This window comes from Lissotriton vulgaris, chromosome 3_1 (assembly GCF_964263255.1).
Source record: "Lissotriton vulgaris chromosome 3_1, aLisVul1.2, whole genome shotgun sequence".
Lineage (NCBI taxonomy): Eukaryota > Metazoa > Chordata > Amphibia > Caudata > Salamandridae > Lissotriton > Lissotriton vulgaris.
This window is the reverse complement of record NC_141689.1, coordinates 1,428,296,751-1,428,313,307: the sequence shown is the minus strand read 5'-3', so window position 1 is coordinate 1,428,313,307 and position 16,557 is coordinate 1,428,296,751. Positions and strand designations below refer to the sequence as shown.

The window sequence follows — 16,557 nt, the reverse complement described above, 5'->3', positions numbered from 1 at the left end:
TGGGACCAATCCCCGGTGCAGTCTACTTGCTGTTGCCAATGCTTGTTGGCTATGCACTCCAGAGATCTTTGGGCTACAAGAAGCTCCAAACTCCAGCATCTCTTCCTGCGAAGTATAGCGTTTTCACTGTATCCTCTGCACTGTGGCCATTTCTCCTTGGTTAGCTGCTCGAGGTCCTCTTGCGACTCTTGTGCCCTTGACCTGTGGGTCCTCTTTCTTCTGCTTCAGTGGGCTCCCTTGCTTGCTAGGGGCCCGCTCTGACACTGCTGATTGTGGCGAGTTCTTTGGACCTTGCTGGTCCCAACGTTGCTCCTTCTTCGCTTTCCACACCCGTTGCAGCTGCCAAGGCTTGTTGTTGCTCCTGCTGGACACTGACCCCTTGGTTCTCAACTTCCAACATGGGGCAGCTCATGCACGGCTTCTGTCTTCCACAGCGTATCCAGGTCATCACAGCTGCAGCAGCAAGTCTCCTGACCTCTTCATCATCGTTGGGCATTGCACTTCCGTGCCTGCTGGTCACCGCCGAGTGGCATAGACACTGTCCGCTCTGCTTACAAGTTCTTCACTTCAAGAATGCACCATTTGATTCCACCGGACACTTGCACAATCTTCGCCAGAGGCATCTTTCCTGAAGGTCCTCCATTGTGGCCTACGGCGGTTTCTGACGTCAATTCGCACCTATGCACACAGCTTCTCTTGGCTAGGTACCCTGGTTGCTGGAGTATCCACAGGTGGGGTGACTCTCCAACCTTCTGTCTTCCACAGGGTTTCTTCAGGGTCCACTTGAAAGGCTCCTTCTTCAAAACTGCAACCGCGACTTCCACGTTGACTTTTATTGGACACGCAGCTGTTTCCACTTTGCACACCACCTCCGTAGGGTTCCTAGGTACTGACCTTGGGTGGTTCCTTGTGTCCCCAGCTCCTCTGAGTCTCCTGGTCCAAGTCCTGATTTCGGTCGCATTCCATTTTTTTAAAGTATATGGTTTGGTTTCGACCAGGAGACCACTGAATTTTGTGCTTACTTATCTATTGCAATTGAAGTATTATTGTGATATCTCCGGGTAGGAGATATTCCAATGTGTTAGTGAGTGGTGATTAATAAATAGACTTTTGTTTTATATATACACTATGTGATTCTTCTTCATTTGACCTACACTACATAATTAAACTGGTAAATCAAGCTGCTTAACATTCCTTCAAGATAAGCCAGAAGGCTGCTCTTTACAGCTACCACTATGATAACTTTCTATGGCTGTCTAAGACCACTAAAATCACCATAAGGGTTGCCTGGATTAGTGCAAGGTACTTCACTTAAATAAGTGTGTACCACATACTAAGCCAGCCTCCTACAATGGTACTTCAGAGTTTTACTGCCGGCCTGGATCATAATTGTTTCCATTTTATAACATCTTGCTTAGGAGTATGTGAAAGGCAACATAAAAGGCCTGCTGACATACTCTTTGATTTTCAGAGAAATGGTTGTTTTTAGGATCAGTAAAATACCTTCTTCTCACTGTTAAGATTAGTTTGTTTGCACGGACAGTTGCATCATTAGGTTTTCAGCCGCTGTCTATGTAATCACATTAACTTTCATTTCTGATATGCTTTCCTTTAAAAAATAGAGCATCGTGGAGCAGAAGCCAGATCCCATTTTAGGTTGCGTTTGTTTTAAAAAAAAAATGTAATTAAAAAAAAAATTGGGAAAAAAATCAAAGCATTGATTTAACATGTAGCACATTTTTTTTTTAGACGGGGATTATTAATTGTTTAGGACTATCATTCCACAGCCTAGGAAGGACAATGTGTATTGCCTATGTTCTATTGGTGTTTCCCATAGCTACAGAGTCACAATCAAAGTTCTTCAAACATACATTAAAGATAAAGTTGCCTCAGCTATCCATTAGACATTTTTGGATAGTGATATGTTAGCTATTATAAATGTTTCAACACAATGCAGATAAGTACTTATATTCTACTGTCCCAAGGAAAGCAGCAACGGAAGACCAAATAAAGTAAATTGAGGTTACATATTCTAGTTACAATTGATGGTAGAACTAAATTTAAAGAGCTAAAAAGGGATAAAGTGTACCTTTATCAATGGAACATTAGTGGTGACTAACGGGCAGCAAAGACAACTTTATAAAATCCTAACACCAAGAATTTGCAATAATCTGGACTTGAATCATTGAGTTCAAGACTAATGATACTGTAATAATACTAGTACAAATACTGAGTTGGAGGTCGACTACTAGAGTTAGGCTACACAAACCTCACAAAAGCTAAGATTTGCAACCCTTCTGCAACTCCATTTAAAAGGTGTTGCTGCATACCGAATAGTTTCTTACCCATCGGTGTAGTTTTGCAGCTTGAAGATCTTTCTGGATTCACTTTGCTGTGCATATTCCGCAATCTGGTGGTTGGGTCCGGAATCGTAGTCTTTTTTCTCTTTTTTTTTTTCTTTTTTTTTTCGTAGCCCAGGTGGGCGTCGACGTCCCACCTTCTGGTGTACCTTCGGTGACGTCGGCATGCTTCCGGCGGAAGCTACCACCCTTGGGCGCCATCTTCGGATTCTTTTTTCTGTCTCTTTTTGTCTTTTCTGCTTGCAGTGAATCCATGGCTATGTATGTTAATCCTCTTTTTTTTTTAACATGATTCTTTTCACATATCTTGCAAGCTTCAACTTTCTTTCCTTTTCTATGCATTTCCACCTTCTTTTCCAGCCTCATCTTTCTGGCGGAGGCGGGTGGGTTCGCTAGTGAATCCAGAAAGATCTTCAAGCTGCAAAACTACACCGACAGGTAAGAAACTATTCGTTTTGCAGCGTGAATCTTTCTGCATTCACTATGCTGTGCATAGATTTTGTAGCGGTTTTTGTTACTTTTGTGGCAGTTGGGTGGAAGATGAGCGTTGGTTGTTGAAAATATGTTGAAGCACCTTTTGTCCTACTTGTGCTTCCTTGTTCATTTGAACATCCACGCAATAGTGCTTAGTGAACGTGTGCACTGAAGCCCATGTTGCCGCCAGGCATATGTCCTGAACTGGTGTGTTGGCCAGAAAGGCAATTGTTGCTCCTTTCTTCCTGGTTGAGTGGGCCTGTGCCCCTCCTGTTAGCTCCTGGCCCGCTTGCTTGTGGCAGAATTGTATAGTCTGTGTGATCCATCGAGCTATGGTGTTTTTTGTCACTGGTTTACCCATGTAACTGTTTGCGAAGGATACGAAGAACTGTTTTGTCTGCCTGTGTCCTTTCATCCTTTCAATGTAGTGCATCACTGCCCTTCTTGCGTCTAGAGTGTGGAGTGCTCTCTCAGCCCTTGTAGTGGGGTTTTGGAAGAAACTAGGGATCTGAATACTTTGATTCATGTGGAACCTTGACACCACCTTCGGCATGAAATGCGGGTCCTTCTCATTACGACCCTGTCACTGTGTATCTGAATGTAGGGTTCCTGTAGTGTTAGAGCCTGCAGTTCGCTCACTCTCCGTAGCGATATGATTGCTACCAGAAAGGAAGTTTTCATTGTCAGCATTTGCAGTGATGCTTTGTGGATAGGTTCGAAAGGTGCTTTTATGAGCTCTGTCAGTACTACATTCAGGTTCCAAGCCGGTGGTGGCATTCTTTTTGGTGGCGCTATTCTTTTAGCCCCTTCCAAGAATCTTTTCACGACCTGAGATGTGAAAAAGCTTCTCCCTGTTTCTCCTCTTGTGTATTCCACAATCGCTGCCAGGTGTACCCTTAGCGAGGATGAGCTTAGTTTAGCCTTTATTAGGTGCGTGAGGTACCTTAGCACCGTAGATTCCCTTGTCAGTTTTCTGTGTAGTTTTTTCTTGCGACACCACTGAGTGAATCTTTTCCATTTTTCCCCATAGCATTTGCGTGTGCTGGGCCTTCTTGCCTCTCGCAGCACTCTCAGGGTGCTCTCTGGTAGTTTTAGATGTGCAAACTCTAAGTCCTCAGGAGCCAGGCTGAGAGGTTGAGGCTCTCCGGCTCTGGGTGTAGAACTTCTCCGTTTTCCATAGAGAGTAGGTCTCTTCTTTTTGAGAACTTGTGGGGGGGCCCCTGCGCCATCTCCATTATCTGGGAGTACCAGGTCTGCCTGGCCCATTGTGGTGCCACCAGGATCAGCGTCATGTTGCTCGTCATGCATTTGTTGAGAACCCTGGGGATCAGTGGTATCGGGGGGGAAAAGCGTAGGCAAATGTCTTTGACCAGCTTATCCATAGGGCATTCCCCTGCGATAGTGCCTCTGGTTGCCTGGATGCAAAGTATTGGCATTTTGCATTCCGGCGTGTTGCAAATAGGTCTATTGTCGGAGTGCCCCACCTCCTGAATAGTTTCTCTGTCTCCTGTATATTGAGTTCCCACTCGTGGGATGCTGAAGTCTGCCTGCTGAGCCAATCCGCTTCTACATTGTCCTTCCCTGACAGGTGTATGGCTAGCAGGCCTATTTTGAGTGGTATTGCCCATCTCCAGATTTCCTGTGCCAAGCTTGACAGGGGGAATGATTGAGTTCCCCCTTGTTTGTTTATGTAAAACATCGTTGTGGTGTTGTCTGTTTGTATCAGCACCTTCTGGCTGTACAGGTGTTTCTGGAAGGCCTTGAGTGCTATGAAACACTGTTTTCAGCTCCAGGTAATTGATGTGTCTGACCGCATCTGTAGGGCTCCACAGGCCCCTCACTCTGAGCTTGTTCATGTGTGCGCCCCACCCCTTCTGGGATGCGTCTGTGGTAATGGTCACTGTTGGGTCCGGTGGTGTTAGAGGTTTTCCTACTGTTATCCTTTCCTTGGTCCACCACCTTATTTCTTCCTGCCCCCTGTGCGTTACAACCACTAGATCCTCCCAACTTCCTGTAGCTTGTGACCATTGCTGTTGTAGCCACTCTTGGAGCGGTCTCATCTGTAGGCGTACATTGGGGACCAGGTGTATGCACAACGCCATCATCCCCAAGATCTTGCTCACTGTCCTCACTGTCAGAGCTCGCCCCTTCTGGTAGTGACGTTTCTCCCTCAGCAGGCTGAGTGTTCTCTTTTCGCTGGGTGACACCCTGCATTGGATGGTGTCGATTTGAGCACCCAAGAAGATCATCACCTGCTCCAGTTCCATTGAGCATCTTCCCCAGTGTATGGAGAAACCCAGGCTTGTTAGCATTCTCGTGACTTGCTGTGCGTGATCTTTGCATGTCCTGTACGAGCTTGCCTTTACGAGCCAGTCGTCTAGGTAGGAGTACACGTGTATCCCCTCCCTTCGCAGATGCGCGGCCACTGCCGCGAGGCATTTGGTGAACACCCTTGGTGCGGATTTTAGACCGAAGGCCAGGGTTGTGAACTGGTAGTGATCGTTGTTCACTGTGAACCTTAGCATGTGCTTGTGCTGCCTGTTCATGGGGATGTGCAGGTACGCATCCTTGAGGTCTATGGTGGACAAGAAGTCTCCGGCCTTTATCTGTGGGATGACTTCTTGCAGGGACGTCATCTTGAATTTTTGGGTCTTAACATATTTGTTTAGGAACCGTAAGTCCAGGATGGGTCTTAGGCTTTCGTCCACTTTCGGTACCAGGAAGTAGTTTGAGTTCACTCCTCTGTTCCGTTCTTTGAATGGGACTGTTTCAATGGCCTCTTTGAGGAGCAGTTCTTGGGCTTCCTTTTGGAGCAGTCGCAGCTCTGTTCCAGAGTGCTCTGTTCTCTTTGGCTTTCTGTTTGGTGGATTCTTTAGCAGCTCTATGCAGTATCCGAACTGCATGATGTTCAGTATCCACTTGTCTGTGGTGATTTTTCTCCACTCCTGGAGAAAAAATCTTAGCCTGCCTCCAACTGGAGTTATATGATCTTTTGTGTCCTGTCCGTGTATCCCTCTCCTCTTTGTTTTTCCGTGCTCTTCCCTCGGGTGGGTGAGCACCTTTTCTCGTGAGCAGTCACTTAGAGGGGGGTTGTTCACCACGTCTTCTTCTTTGTCCTCGTCCGTTTCCTCTTGATCGAAAGGACTGGCCCCTGTTCTGGTTGTTCCAGTTTTGCCTCTGCTGGCCCTGGTGACCTTGATTGTCACTCTGTTGTCCCTGGTGGAACGCCTGGTGTGATTCTCCTCGCTGGTTTCCACCTCTGCCGTTTGGCCTCCGCGTAGGAGTGCCCCTTCTCATCCTCCTGAATTGCAGGGCCCCCATGGACCTTGCTGTCTCGTTGTCCTTCTTCAGTTGTGTGAGCTTCTCATCAACTGTGGTTCCGAACAGTGTTTCACCATTGAAGGGTGTGTTCAGGATGTTGTTCTGCACCTCAGCTTTGAAACCTGAGATCCTGAGCCAGGCTTGCCTTCTCTCTGTGATGCCTATAGCCATCAATCTGCTGGATCTTTCAGCCCCATCCAAGGCTGTCTTCAGGCATGAGTTTGCAATGCTTTTTCCTTCTTCCACAAGGTGTGATGCCCTCTCACTGTATTGTTCCGGGAGGTGCTTGAGCAATTGCCCCGTCTCATCCCAATGTTGGTATTGATGTCTGTTTAGGAGGGCGTTTGAGTTCGCCATCCGCCAGTGCGTTGCGGCGTTTCTCTCTATTTTCCTCCCAGTTAGGTCCATTCTCCTGCTTTCTTTGTTAGGTGAAGGCCCAGATGTTGCTGGGACGTTGGCCCTTTTTCTGGCCGTCGCAGCGATAATTGAATCTGCTGTGATGGACCCCTTGATATAAGCCGGGTCCTGTGAGGAGAATTTGTATTTTTTTTCCGTCCTCGGCGTTACTGATCTGCATGTAGCCGGGTCCTTGAAGGCTTCCTTCCCCTGGTCTGTGATACTTTTCAGCATGGGAAGGAATTGGCTTCTTGTCTGTGTGGGGAGCAATGTTTCCAGCAGGAAATCTGCTTTTGGCTTTTCCTCCTCTAGCTTAACCCCATAAGCTGCTGCTGCCTTCCTGGCGACCTCGTTGTATGCCCCGATGTCATCCGGTGGCGAAGGCCTCGACAGATATGTCTCCACCGCCTCCTCCGGGTTTTCGGCCTCGATGTCCTGCCACTCCTGGTCTTAGGCCGTCGAGGAACCCGAGCCGTAGCTTGACTGCTGTTCCCCGTATTCACCTTCTGTATAACAGAGGTCCTCTTCCTCTTCGTGCTCCGAGAGCTCTGGAGTTTTCGGCGGCTCTTCGACGTCGAACTCCTCCTGTTCTGTCACCTCAGCGACGGACGTTGCCGGCCTCGAGGGAATCTTGTAACTTCTCATTTTTTCGTCGAAGTCTTTCTTTCTCTGGAGGATGTTCTCCATTTCGGCCTCGAGCCTTCTTTTCTTTCTCAGCATCTCTGCGGCTTGGTCGTCGTTGAGCGTTTCGGCCGCTCTCTTCGGCGGCGTCGACGTCGAAGCTTTCTTCAGCTCCTTTTCCTTCGAAGTCGAAGACCCTTTTTTGCGGGGGCTTGCTTCGACGACCTTTGCTTTTCGCCGGTCTTCGGGAGTCCTTGTCGAAGGATCCGCTGGGCTCTTTTCCAGAGGATGCAGCTTCGGCCGTTGAACTTTTCGGCGCCGCTGCTCCTTTCGAGGCTTTGGACTCTGCCTTTCGAGAGTCCGCCTCTGGCTTTCGAGGCCCTGAGGGAGTTTTCGGGGTCATCTGGACCTTCGGCGATGTTGTCCTCGTCGTCGGTGGAGAGGCCCAGTTCGTAAAGTGTCGGGGCCTGGCCCTTGCCCTGCATCGTGTGATGAGCTATCCTCTGCTTCTCTCGAACTCTGAGTGTCTTTGGCAAGATGGAGCAGGCGTTGCAGTCTCTGCTCTCCTGGTCGATAGGCAGGCAGATGTTGCAGACCGGGTGTTGGTCCTTCTGCGCGAACTTGTGGTGGCAGTTTTTGCAGAATTTAAATGGAGTCTTGTAGATCCCTGCGCTCAGGGGGCCCCCTGTATGTGCATTCCTCCAAGGACGTCGAAGATCTCGATGTTCTTCTCTTTCTTCGTCGTCTCCTCTCTGATGGTCTTCTTCTCCCAATTTTTTCCGGTCTTTACCGTCGAATAGTAGTTGTATTTTCTCCTTTTTCCCTCCAAAACTTCTGGAGCTTCACGCGACGATCCAGACCCAACGGCGGAAAAAAGAATCTGAAGATGGTGCCCAAGGGTGGTAGCTTCCGCCGTAAGCATGTCGACGTCACCGAAGGTAAACCAGAAGGTTGGGCGTCGACGCCCACCTGGGCCATGAAAAAAAGAAAAGAAAAAAAGACTACGATTCCAGACCCAACCACCAGATTGTGGAATATGCGCAGCATCGTGAATCCAGAAAGATTCACGCTGCAAAACTACTTTGACAGAGAAAACAGTTAAATAAAAAAATAACAAATCAAAACATTTGGATTGGAAAACACAATTAATTGCCACTAAAGCTTTCACAAGAAAAAACAATGTTACAAATGCACATTAACAATTTGAATGATTTTACCTCTTTCGTGCCTGCAGCTTAACTGTGGGACTTGATGGTTCTACAACAACCGAACTGTCACAGGCATATAACTTGTCCTGTGGTCTTTCCACATCGTGCGGATCTAAAGGAGCAGCCGTCATTTGAGCATCTGCCCCCAGAAGAATGGCTTCACCTTTCTCAGCTTCCACGTCTTCCTCATCATCACTCTCAAACATCATGGGCCTTTTTCTTTCTAGAAGGTTCTCTCCCTTTTTAGCACCTTGTCCAGGTGATCCAGAAACAACGGCATGTTTATGCAAAGTATTAAAAGCCTGGTCAGATTCTGAAAGACATATTAAAGCCTTTGTTTCAGGTCAAATCTCAAACACTGCAATTATTAAAAGGTTAACAGAATATATATAAATATATATATATATATATATATATATATATATATATATATATATATATATATATATATATATATTTACTCGCTATAACGTGGAATTACAAGAGCACACTTTAAACATTCACATTTCCCTGTAGACCATCAAGTGTCAGTCAATTCTATTTTAAATTTGCAAGAATATTACAAATGTCGGTATTTAGAGGACGCCAGAAAAAACATGGTGTAGGAAGGTGGACATCTGACTATGGTTGCCCCCAACTTTTTGCCTGGTGTTTTGCTGGTTTTTCGACTTAGTTGACCTGGGGCCCTGCTATTCAGGACCCCAGGCCCACTGCTCTCTCTGTAAAATGGATTCCATGTACTCTAGGTACATATCAAATTGGATACTGAGTCACCTTATTAGCCCCTGTACAGTGTACCTTAGGTACCCAGGGCATAGGCGCACCCAGGGCCTACCAGGGGCTGAAGCATGTATTATGCCACCCCTGGCTGGCCATCTAAACAGACACAACTGGCTGCACGACAGCTGGGGAAAGGTGGTGTGATCACCCTTTGCTTTAGATATAGTCCCCTAAATCTAAACCTAAAATGGACACATATATTCCTATCAGTCACTCCTATGGCAGGCCTTATCAATCCTGAAGGCAGAGTGCTTGGAATTATGTGAGATGGTGCTCTGGCATGAGCTGAGCCCGTTTGCAGCTTGCAGAACCAAGTCCGAATAGCTGTTCCATGATAACGCTTTACCATATACTCTTAAGTGCATTATGAACCTCGCGGTCAAATGCTAACTTTGGCATAGCATTATCAAAACATGTCGAGTAAGGTGTCATACGAATTGGAATACTAACCTCTCGCCAATTCTGGCGACGGGGTTAGCATTCCACCCTTCTAGAGGGACACGACATGTATGTAACTGTGAACCTCGGTTAAAGTTAACTCGAGCCTCAGCATCTCAAAATGGATGCTGCCACCACAGACAAGTCTGACCTCCTGCTGCTGGGAGTCCTTCCAGCGAGGGAGGCTCGGACAAAGGGTTTCCTGCCATGGGAGGTGCTAGCACCACCCCTGACAGGATTTTGTGTATTAGGTAGGACAGGGCTGAAAGGAATGAGACATGCCTGGGGCACACAAGGTGTCCCTGTGCATACACCGGTCTGAACCAGTTCCTGGGGCACTCCAGCCCCAGAGCTGGCACCAGACCGGACAAAGGAAAGGGGAAAGGGGGTGTAACCACCCCCCTTCCTGGTCCCACCCAGAGGAGGGACCTAGTCGTAGTGCAGCCCCCTTCAGCTGAATAAAGGTAGGAGCTGGTCCCATTCCCCTTTAGATTAATCTTGACAACTTCCACGAAGAAACTCTTGACCTTCGACCTCCTGATTTCCAGAAGACTGAAGAATCTCCCCTATGGTCAGGGAGTGACCATCCTGCTTCGCAGGCACCATCAAGCTCCTGTGCAGTTTGCTGCAAGTCCTTCCATCCCGGAATCCGACGACTCAGCTCCACAAGACCCGGACCTCCAGACTCCTCTGACCTCTACCCACAGCCACAGCACAGCTGGGACCCGTGGGTGCGACGAGCAACGTGGAGACGGCCATCTTGAGAAACCTGCCCAGAGCTTCCAGCACGACCGCCGAGGGATCCTCGAGTGAGTGCATTGGGGTCTGAGAAGCCCCACACCGACGCAGATCCTGCACCAAAGACCAGCCACCCAGCATCCACGAGATCTGCGTGGGGCCCTTTTGCCTGGTTGCTGCTTGTCCTGTTGTCTGGTCACTTGCCGGCTGGCTCATGACCTCTGAGACGACGACCCGAAGAATCCAACACTGCTGGTCTGGTCCCCCAGACTGGCCCTTGCTTCCTTGTGACAGAGAAGCACCCCGGATCCTCGTGGTCCGCACCAGACGCCATCTTTGTTCCACCGCGTGGCTTGCATTAGCCAAGGCCTGTTGACCAGATCGACGATCCAACACCGCCAACAGCAGCAGACTACGTGGGACAGCTCGTGCCTCCAGCCTGGTCGTGAAGAACAGCTCCTGGTCCGCGCAGCTACAGAGAGAAGCGACCCTTCCTTCACCTGACTGCGGCGACAGCATCTGGTTCCCTCCTGGTTCCAGCACCGTCACTGGCTAGTGACCGAGACTCTGTCCCCTTCCCTTTCAGGACTCCTTCTTCTAAGTTCCATCCTTGGAACCACCGAACCCCTCCACCTGGCTGCCTGCCAGCAACTCCTTGTTTCAGGCATCACCGGGACCAACGCAGCAAACCCGACACAACTTCAGCCCTATGCACCCGCAGCCTGTGGGTTAGGTAACTAAAGCTTCTAGGTGCTGAAGTCTGTGTTCACTCTCCTAGTGTCCAGGTCCACTGTTTTCCCTCCATCCAGCCGGGTTCGTCCGGAATCCGTAACTTTCTAACACTGTAGTATCCATAGACGTTGGTACGCATCCCGCGTGAGAGTTCCCACTCTGCATGTGAGTCCCATGGGCCTCCTGCTCCTTACTTACCCAGTTTGTAGCGTAGTCCCAGCGATCCACCAGCCTCTGGATCTCCTTACACTATTTTCTTTCCTCGCATTCCATTGTTTTGAGTATATGGTTTGTCGGGCCCTAAGGCGCACTTGTAAATATTGTGCGAACTCGTATTTCCTATTAAGTATTGTCATGTGCTTAGCCCTCTGACCTCATAAAGAGTTCAGAGGTGTATGTTAGTTAATAAATATCTGTTTATTTTCATAACAACCTGTGTGGTGTCCTTTCATTTGGTATTCAAGGAGTTATATGTGGTAAAACAGCTGGCTTCACATGCCATTCAGAGTTTAGCCTAAAGACTGCTTTTGTCCACGCTACTAGGATAGCTGGTCTATAAGGTTGACTTTACAACCAATCACCATAAGGGTTGTTTGGACTGATACAAGTTGATCACTAGAACTAGTGAACATCATATATCAGGCCAACTTCTCACACATGGGTGACAGACTTTCTCTGAAATCTATTTTTGTTTTTAAATTTAAATCAAACACACAAGACATATTGGAACAATGAATATTCATAGACTATGAACAATGACAGCGGTAATAGCTATTTAATACGTTGTCTGGAGCCTAGTAAGCACAAAACAAAGTTTACTCAACCCAAAAGTGATTGACTAAAAAATACATGATCATCAATTAAACGCTCCCTAAAACTGCATAGCATTCCAGAACTTTTCCATAAAAGGACAAATCAAATTTGCAACCTATCTGATAGAGAACAAGAAATGCGTTACTTACCTGTAACAGCAGTTATCCAGTATTGGTGTCTTTCATAGATTCACATGCCTGAATCATTCCCCGTCGCCGAGACGGGAGCCTCCGGTACATAAAAAAGTAATGTCCTAAGGACATACCTAGAGAATATAGGCCGAAGGGCCTCCCCTTTGGGGCCTTTCCACGTCCTTATGTAAAAAGGACCGAACTCTCATCGTTAGCCAATCAGCTCCGACCTCCCTCTAGAACCTTCCCGGGAGGAGCCTCAGTCCCTCAGATTTTCGTACGCACCCAGATAGGGTGTCGCAATGTAGACATAGAGGTACGTGAGTCCTTACCGGGGAGGCGGGAGGGTTGCATGTGAATCTATGAAAGACACCAATACTGGATAACTGCTGTTACAGGTAAGTAACGCATTTCTTATCCAGTATTTGGGTGTCTTTCATAGATTCACATGCCTGAATCAGAGTAGCCAGCAGTTATACATGCATAGTGGTAAAGCACATTCTCACAACCAGCAGGCCTGCATAAATTACAGACAACGTGAGAGAAACATGGCAATATACAGTCATGCATATAGCAGAAAAAACCCATGAAGAATGTGCATACCTGGATGGCGGGACGAGGTAAGGCTCACCTTATTGGAAGAGATGGCGCAGCACCGCTTGACCCACTGCAGCGTCCTTCTGCAGTTCGATGTCCAGGCAGTAGTGCCTGGAAAAGGTGTGCGGGGACTTCCAGGTCGCCGCACGGCAGATGTCCAGGATCGTCACTCCAGCGAAGAGCGCCGCTGACGTTGACATCGCTCTGGTAGAGTGGGCAGCCACTCGGTCCGTCAAAGGCCGTCCGGCCTGATCATGGCAGAAAGCAATCGCTGAAGAAATCCAGCGGGAGATGCTCTGTTTTGTCAGGGGCAAACCCATGCGCGGGTTGCTGTAGGCTACAAAGAGTTGAGAAGACTTCCTGACCTCTTTGGTCCTGTCCAAGTAGAATTTGAGACACCTTTTAAGGTCCAAGGAATGCAGCGCCCTTTCCGCCGCTGTGGAAGGGTTTGCAAAAAATGACCTGAGGACAATTGGTTCGTTCAGATGAAAGTCTGACGGCACTTTAGGAATGAATTTAGGGTTGGGCCTGAGTACCACTCGGTCGTGCCTGAATTGGAGATACGGTTCCTGAATAGACAGCGCCTGAAGTTCGCTGACACGTCTGGCCGACGTCAGGGCGAGCAGGAGTGCTGTTTTCCATGAGAGATGTTTGAGAGTGGCCCGGTGTATGGGCTCGAAAGGGTGTTTCATTAGTTGGTTGAGCACCAAGTTCAATTGCCAGGTCGGAGGGACTTTCCGAGGCCTCGGAAAGGACCTGTAGAGCCCTTTCAGAAATTGCTTTATCAGTCGACTGGACCATAGGGAAGGTCCTGATGAGGTCCTGGTGAATCTAGAAATCGCAGCCAGATGAACCTTAATGGAGGCGTGAGCCAGCCCCGATTGAGCCAGGTGGAGGAGGTATGGTAGCAGCTGTACTGGGGTGACCCGGAGAGGGTGTAAGCCTTGTTCCGAACACCACAAGCAGAACCTCTTCCACTTCAGCGAGTAGGTTTTGTTCGTGCTGCCCGCCCTCGCTTTGGCTAGTATGGCCCTGCAGTCCTGCGGGATCTCTAGGTCTCCGAACTCTCGGTGCTCAGGAGCCAGGCCGATAATTTGAGCGAACGGAGGTTCGGGTGGTGTACTTGGCCTCCGGACATCGTTAAGAGGTTCGGGTGTTGTCGCAGGTGAATCGGGGGCTTGATGGAAAGGCGAAGCAGGTCCGAGAACCAGTGTTGTCTCTGCCAGTACGGAGCAATCAGGATCAGGGTGCACGGCTCCGTCTTCATCTTCCGGAGGAGCCTCGGTATCATCGGGAACGGAGGAAAAGCGTACGCAAACACGCTGAACCAGCCGATGGAAAAAGCATTTCCCAGCGACCCCCGTTGGGGATGCCAGCTTGCGTAGCTTGGGCATTTGGCGTTCCCTGCCGTCGCGAAGAGATCGATCCTCGGGGTCCCCCATTGCGAGAAGACGTGGGCCACCGTGTCGCCGTTCAGCTCCCATTCGTGGGAGAGAGAGGTCTGTCTGCTGAGGGCGTCCGCGATAGTGTTGTCCTTCCCGGGAACGTACTCCGCTTTGAGGGAGAGCCCGTGTGCCACCAACCAGTTCCAGATTTTTTGCGATTCTCTTGAGAGAGAGAGAGATCGCGTTCCCCCTTGTTTGTTCAGGTAGTGCATCGTCGTGGTGTTGTCCGTTTTGACGAGCACCGGGGAAGTTCCGATACGTGGCAGGAATGCCTGCAGAGCCAGATACACTGCCCTCAGTTCCAAGAGGTTGATGTGTAGTTGTTTCTCTTGGGCGTCCCATTTGCCGCTGACTCGAAGGTCCAACAGAACCGCGCCCCAGCCTTCCAGTGAGGCATCTGTCGTGATGACCAGAGGTGCCGGCGGCAGGAGGAACCGCAAGCCGGCCGTCAGGTGTGTCCGGTTTCTCCACCACAGAAGGGCCTTTGTGATGGCCGGTGTGATTGTGATAATGTCCTCGAAGGAGCCGGAACTCTGTTTCCATTGTCTCGCCAGCGCCTCCTGCAGGGGACGCATGCGGAGCCTGCAGTGTGGTATGAGGAGAATGCAGGAGGACATCATCCCTAGCAAGGAGGTGAATGTCCGGACTTTGATGCGAGACTTCTTGGCCACAGCCGCGGCCAGAGACAGTATTTTGTTGGTCCTGTCCTCCGAGGGGAAAGCCTTTGCGCGCTTCGTGTCCAAGGTAGCCCCTAGGAAGGTGATCCTCGTTGATGGAGTAGTGCATGATTTTGTGAGGTTGATCGTCAGACCCAGTTGTTGAAAAAGAGCGCTGCAGGCGTTGGAGGAAGCAGTCGCGCCCTCCGGGGAAGGCGCCTTCACCAGCCAGTCGTCCAGGTAGGGGAATACCTGGTGACCCCTTTGTCGCAGGAAGGCTGCCACCGGCGCCAAGCACTTCGTGAAGATACGTGGAGCAGATTTGAGGCCGAATGGCAAGACCTTGAACTGGTAATGTCTGCCTGCTATTTCGAACCGTAGGTATCTCCTGTGCCGTATGAGGATGGGGATATGGTAGTAGGCGTCCTGTAAGTCCAGGGAGACCATCGAGTCTCCTCTTTCCAGCGCCCCCAGGATCTCCTGGATTGTGACCATCCGGAAGGATTGAGTCCGCAGGAAGGCGTTGAGTGCCCGGAGGTCTAAGATCGGCCTCCATTTGTCCCCTTTCTGTTGGACTAGGAAGAAGTGGGAATAAAAACCCTTCCCCTTCTGGGACTCTGGGACTCTCTCGATGGCTCCTTTGACCAACATGGCGGATACTTCTTTGAGAAGGAGGTGCAGGTGTTTGTGAGCACGCTTCAGCGGAGGAGTGTTGGGAGGGGTGTTGACCATTTCGAGGGAATGTCCAAATTGAATTATTTGTAGTACCCACCGATCCGTAGTGATTTTTCGCCAATTTTGGAGGAAGTGGGTCAGCTTTCCCCCAATTCGAAAGGATTGAGACGGTGGTGGGACTGGCTGGAGTAAATGGTCACTGGCGGCCGCCAGTGCCCTTCTTGGCGGATTTGCCTCTGAAGGACGACCTCCCATAGGACGATTGCCGGGCCTGTTGTTTGTGCTGGGGCTGGTTCCTGTTGCCGTAGGAGTAAGACGACCGATTTTGGTAGGAACCTCTGTAGGAGTACTGACCTCTGGAGCGGCCCCCCCGAAAGGACTGGTTCCGGGACTGGAGGGAGCCCAGAGCCCTCGCCGTATCGGTATCTTTCTTGATGGCCTGGAGTGCTTCGTCTATCTTCTCCCCAAAGAGAAACTGACCATCGAAAGGCATGTCCAGCACCTTAGATTGGACCTCTTGTCGAAAGGACGTTGCTTTGAGCCAGCCTTGGCGGCGGAGCACGGCAGCACCGGCCAACTGGCGGAATCCCGTCATGGCTGCGTCGATGGCGCAGTCGATGATTTCTGCCGCGGAGTTTTGTCCTTCCGCTAGGAGAGCTTTCACTTCGTCCTGGACCGTGGATGGCAGACCTTGCAGATAGGGGGCTATGTCTTCCCATAGCTGGCGGTTGTAGCGCCCTAGTAGGGCGATGGAATTCGCTACCTTGATGGTCATGGCGGACGTGGTAGAGAACCGTTTGCCTATGGTGTCCAATTTCCTTCCTTCCTTGTCTGGGGGTGCGGACAGCGGCGAGGATGGGTTGCGGGATTGCTTTTGGGCCGCCTGAGTCACAACCGAGTCCGGTTTGGGGTGGCCGGTCAGGCAGGCTGGCGCGGTGATCGGGGCCTTATATTTTTTGTCTAGGCGCGGAACCACCGCAGGCACCGAGGCAGGCGTAAGCATCAGCTTCTTGCCCTGTTCCCACAGAAAGTCTATAAGTGGAATAGACTTGGCCAATTTCTGGCTGTGCTCCTTGAAATCATGGAGGAAGCATTCCGTTTCCGTGGATTCCACCGCCATGTGAAACCTCTTTGCTGCTCTGTCCACTAGTTTGTGGAAACCCCCAACGTCC

At 49.8% G+C, this 16,557-nt stretch overlaps 1 protein-coding gene across 2 annotated transcripts in view; it reads right to left on the bottom strand.

Annotated features, from left to right (window-relative positions):
- The window catches only part of CENPC (centromere protein C), a 1,111,772-nt gene that overhangs the window by 864,569 nt on the left and 230,646 nt on the right, over nucleotides 1-16,557 (bottom strand). For both annotated transcript variants that reach the window (XM_086961919.1, XM_086961921.1), the window contains one exon: nucleotides 8,390-8,693. In XM_086961919.1, the coding sequence (XP_086818045.1) occupies nucleotides 8,390-8,693 (304 nt within the window). The remainder of the gene's footprint in view (nucleotides 1-8,389; nucleotides 8,694-16,557) is intronic.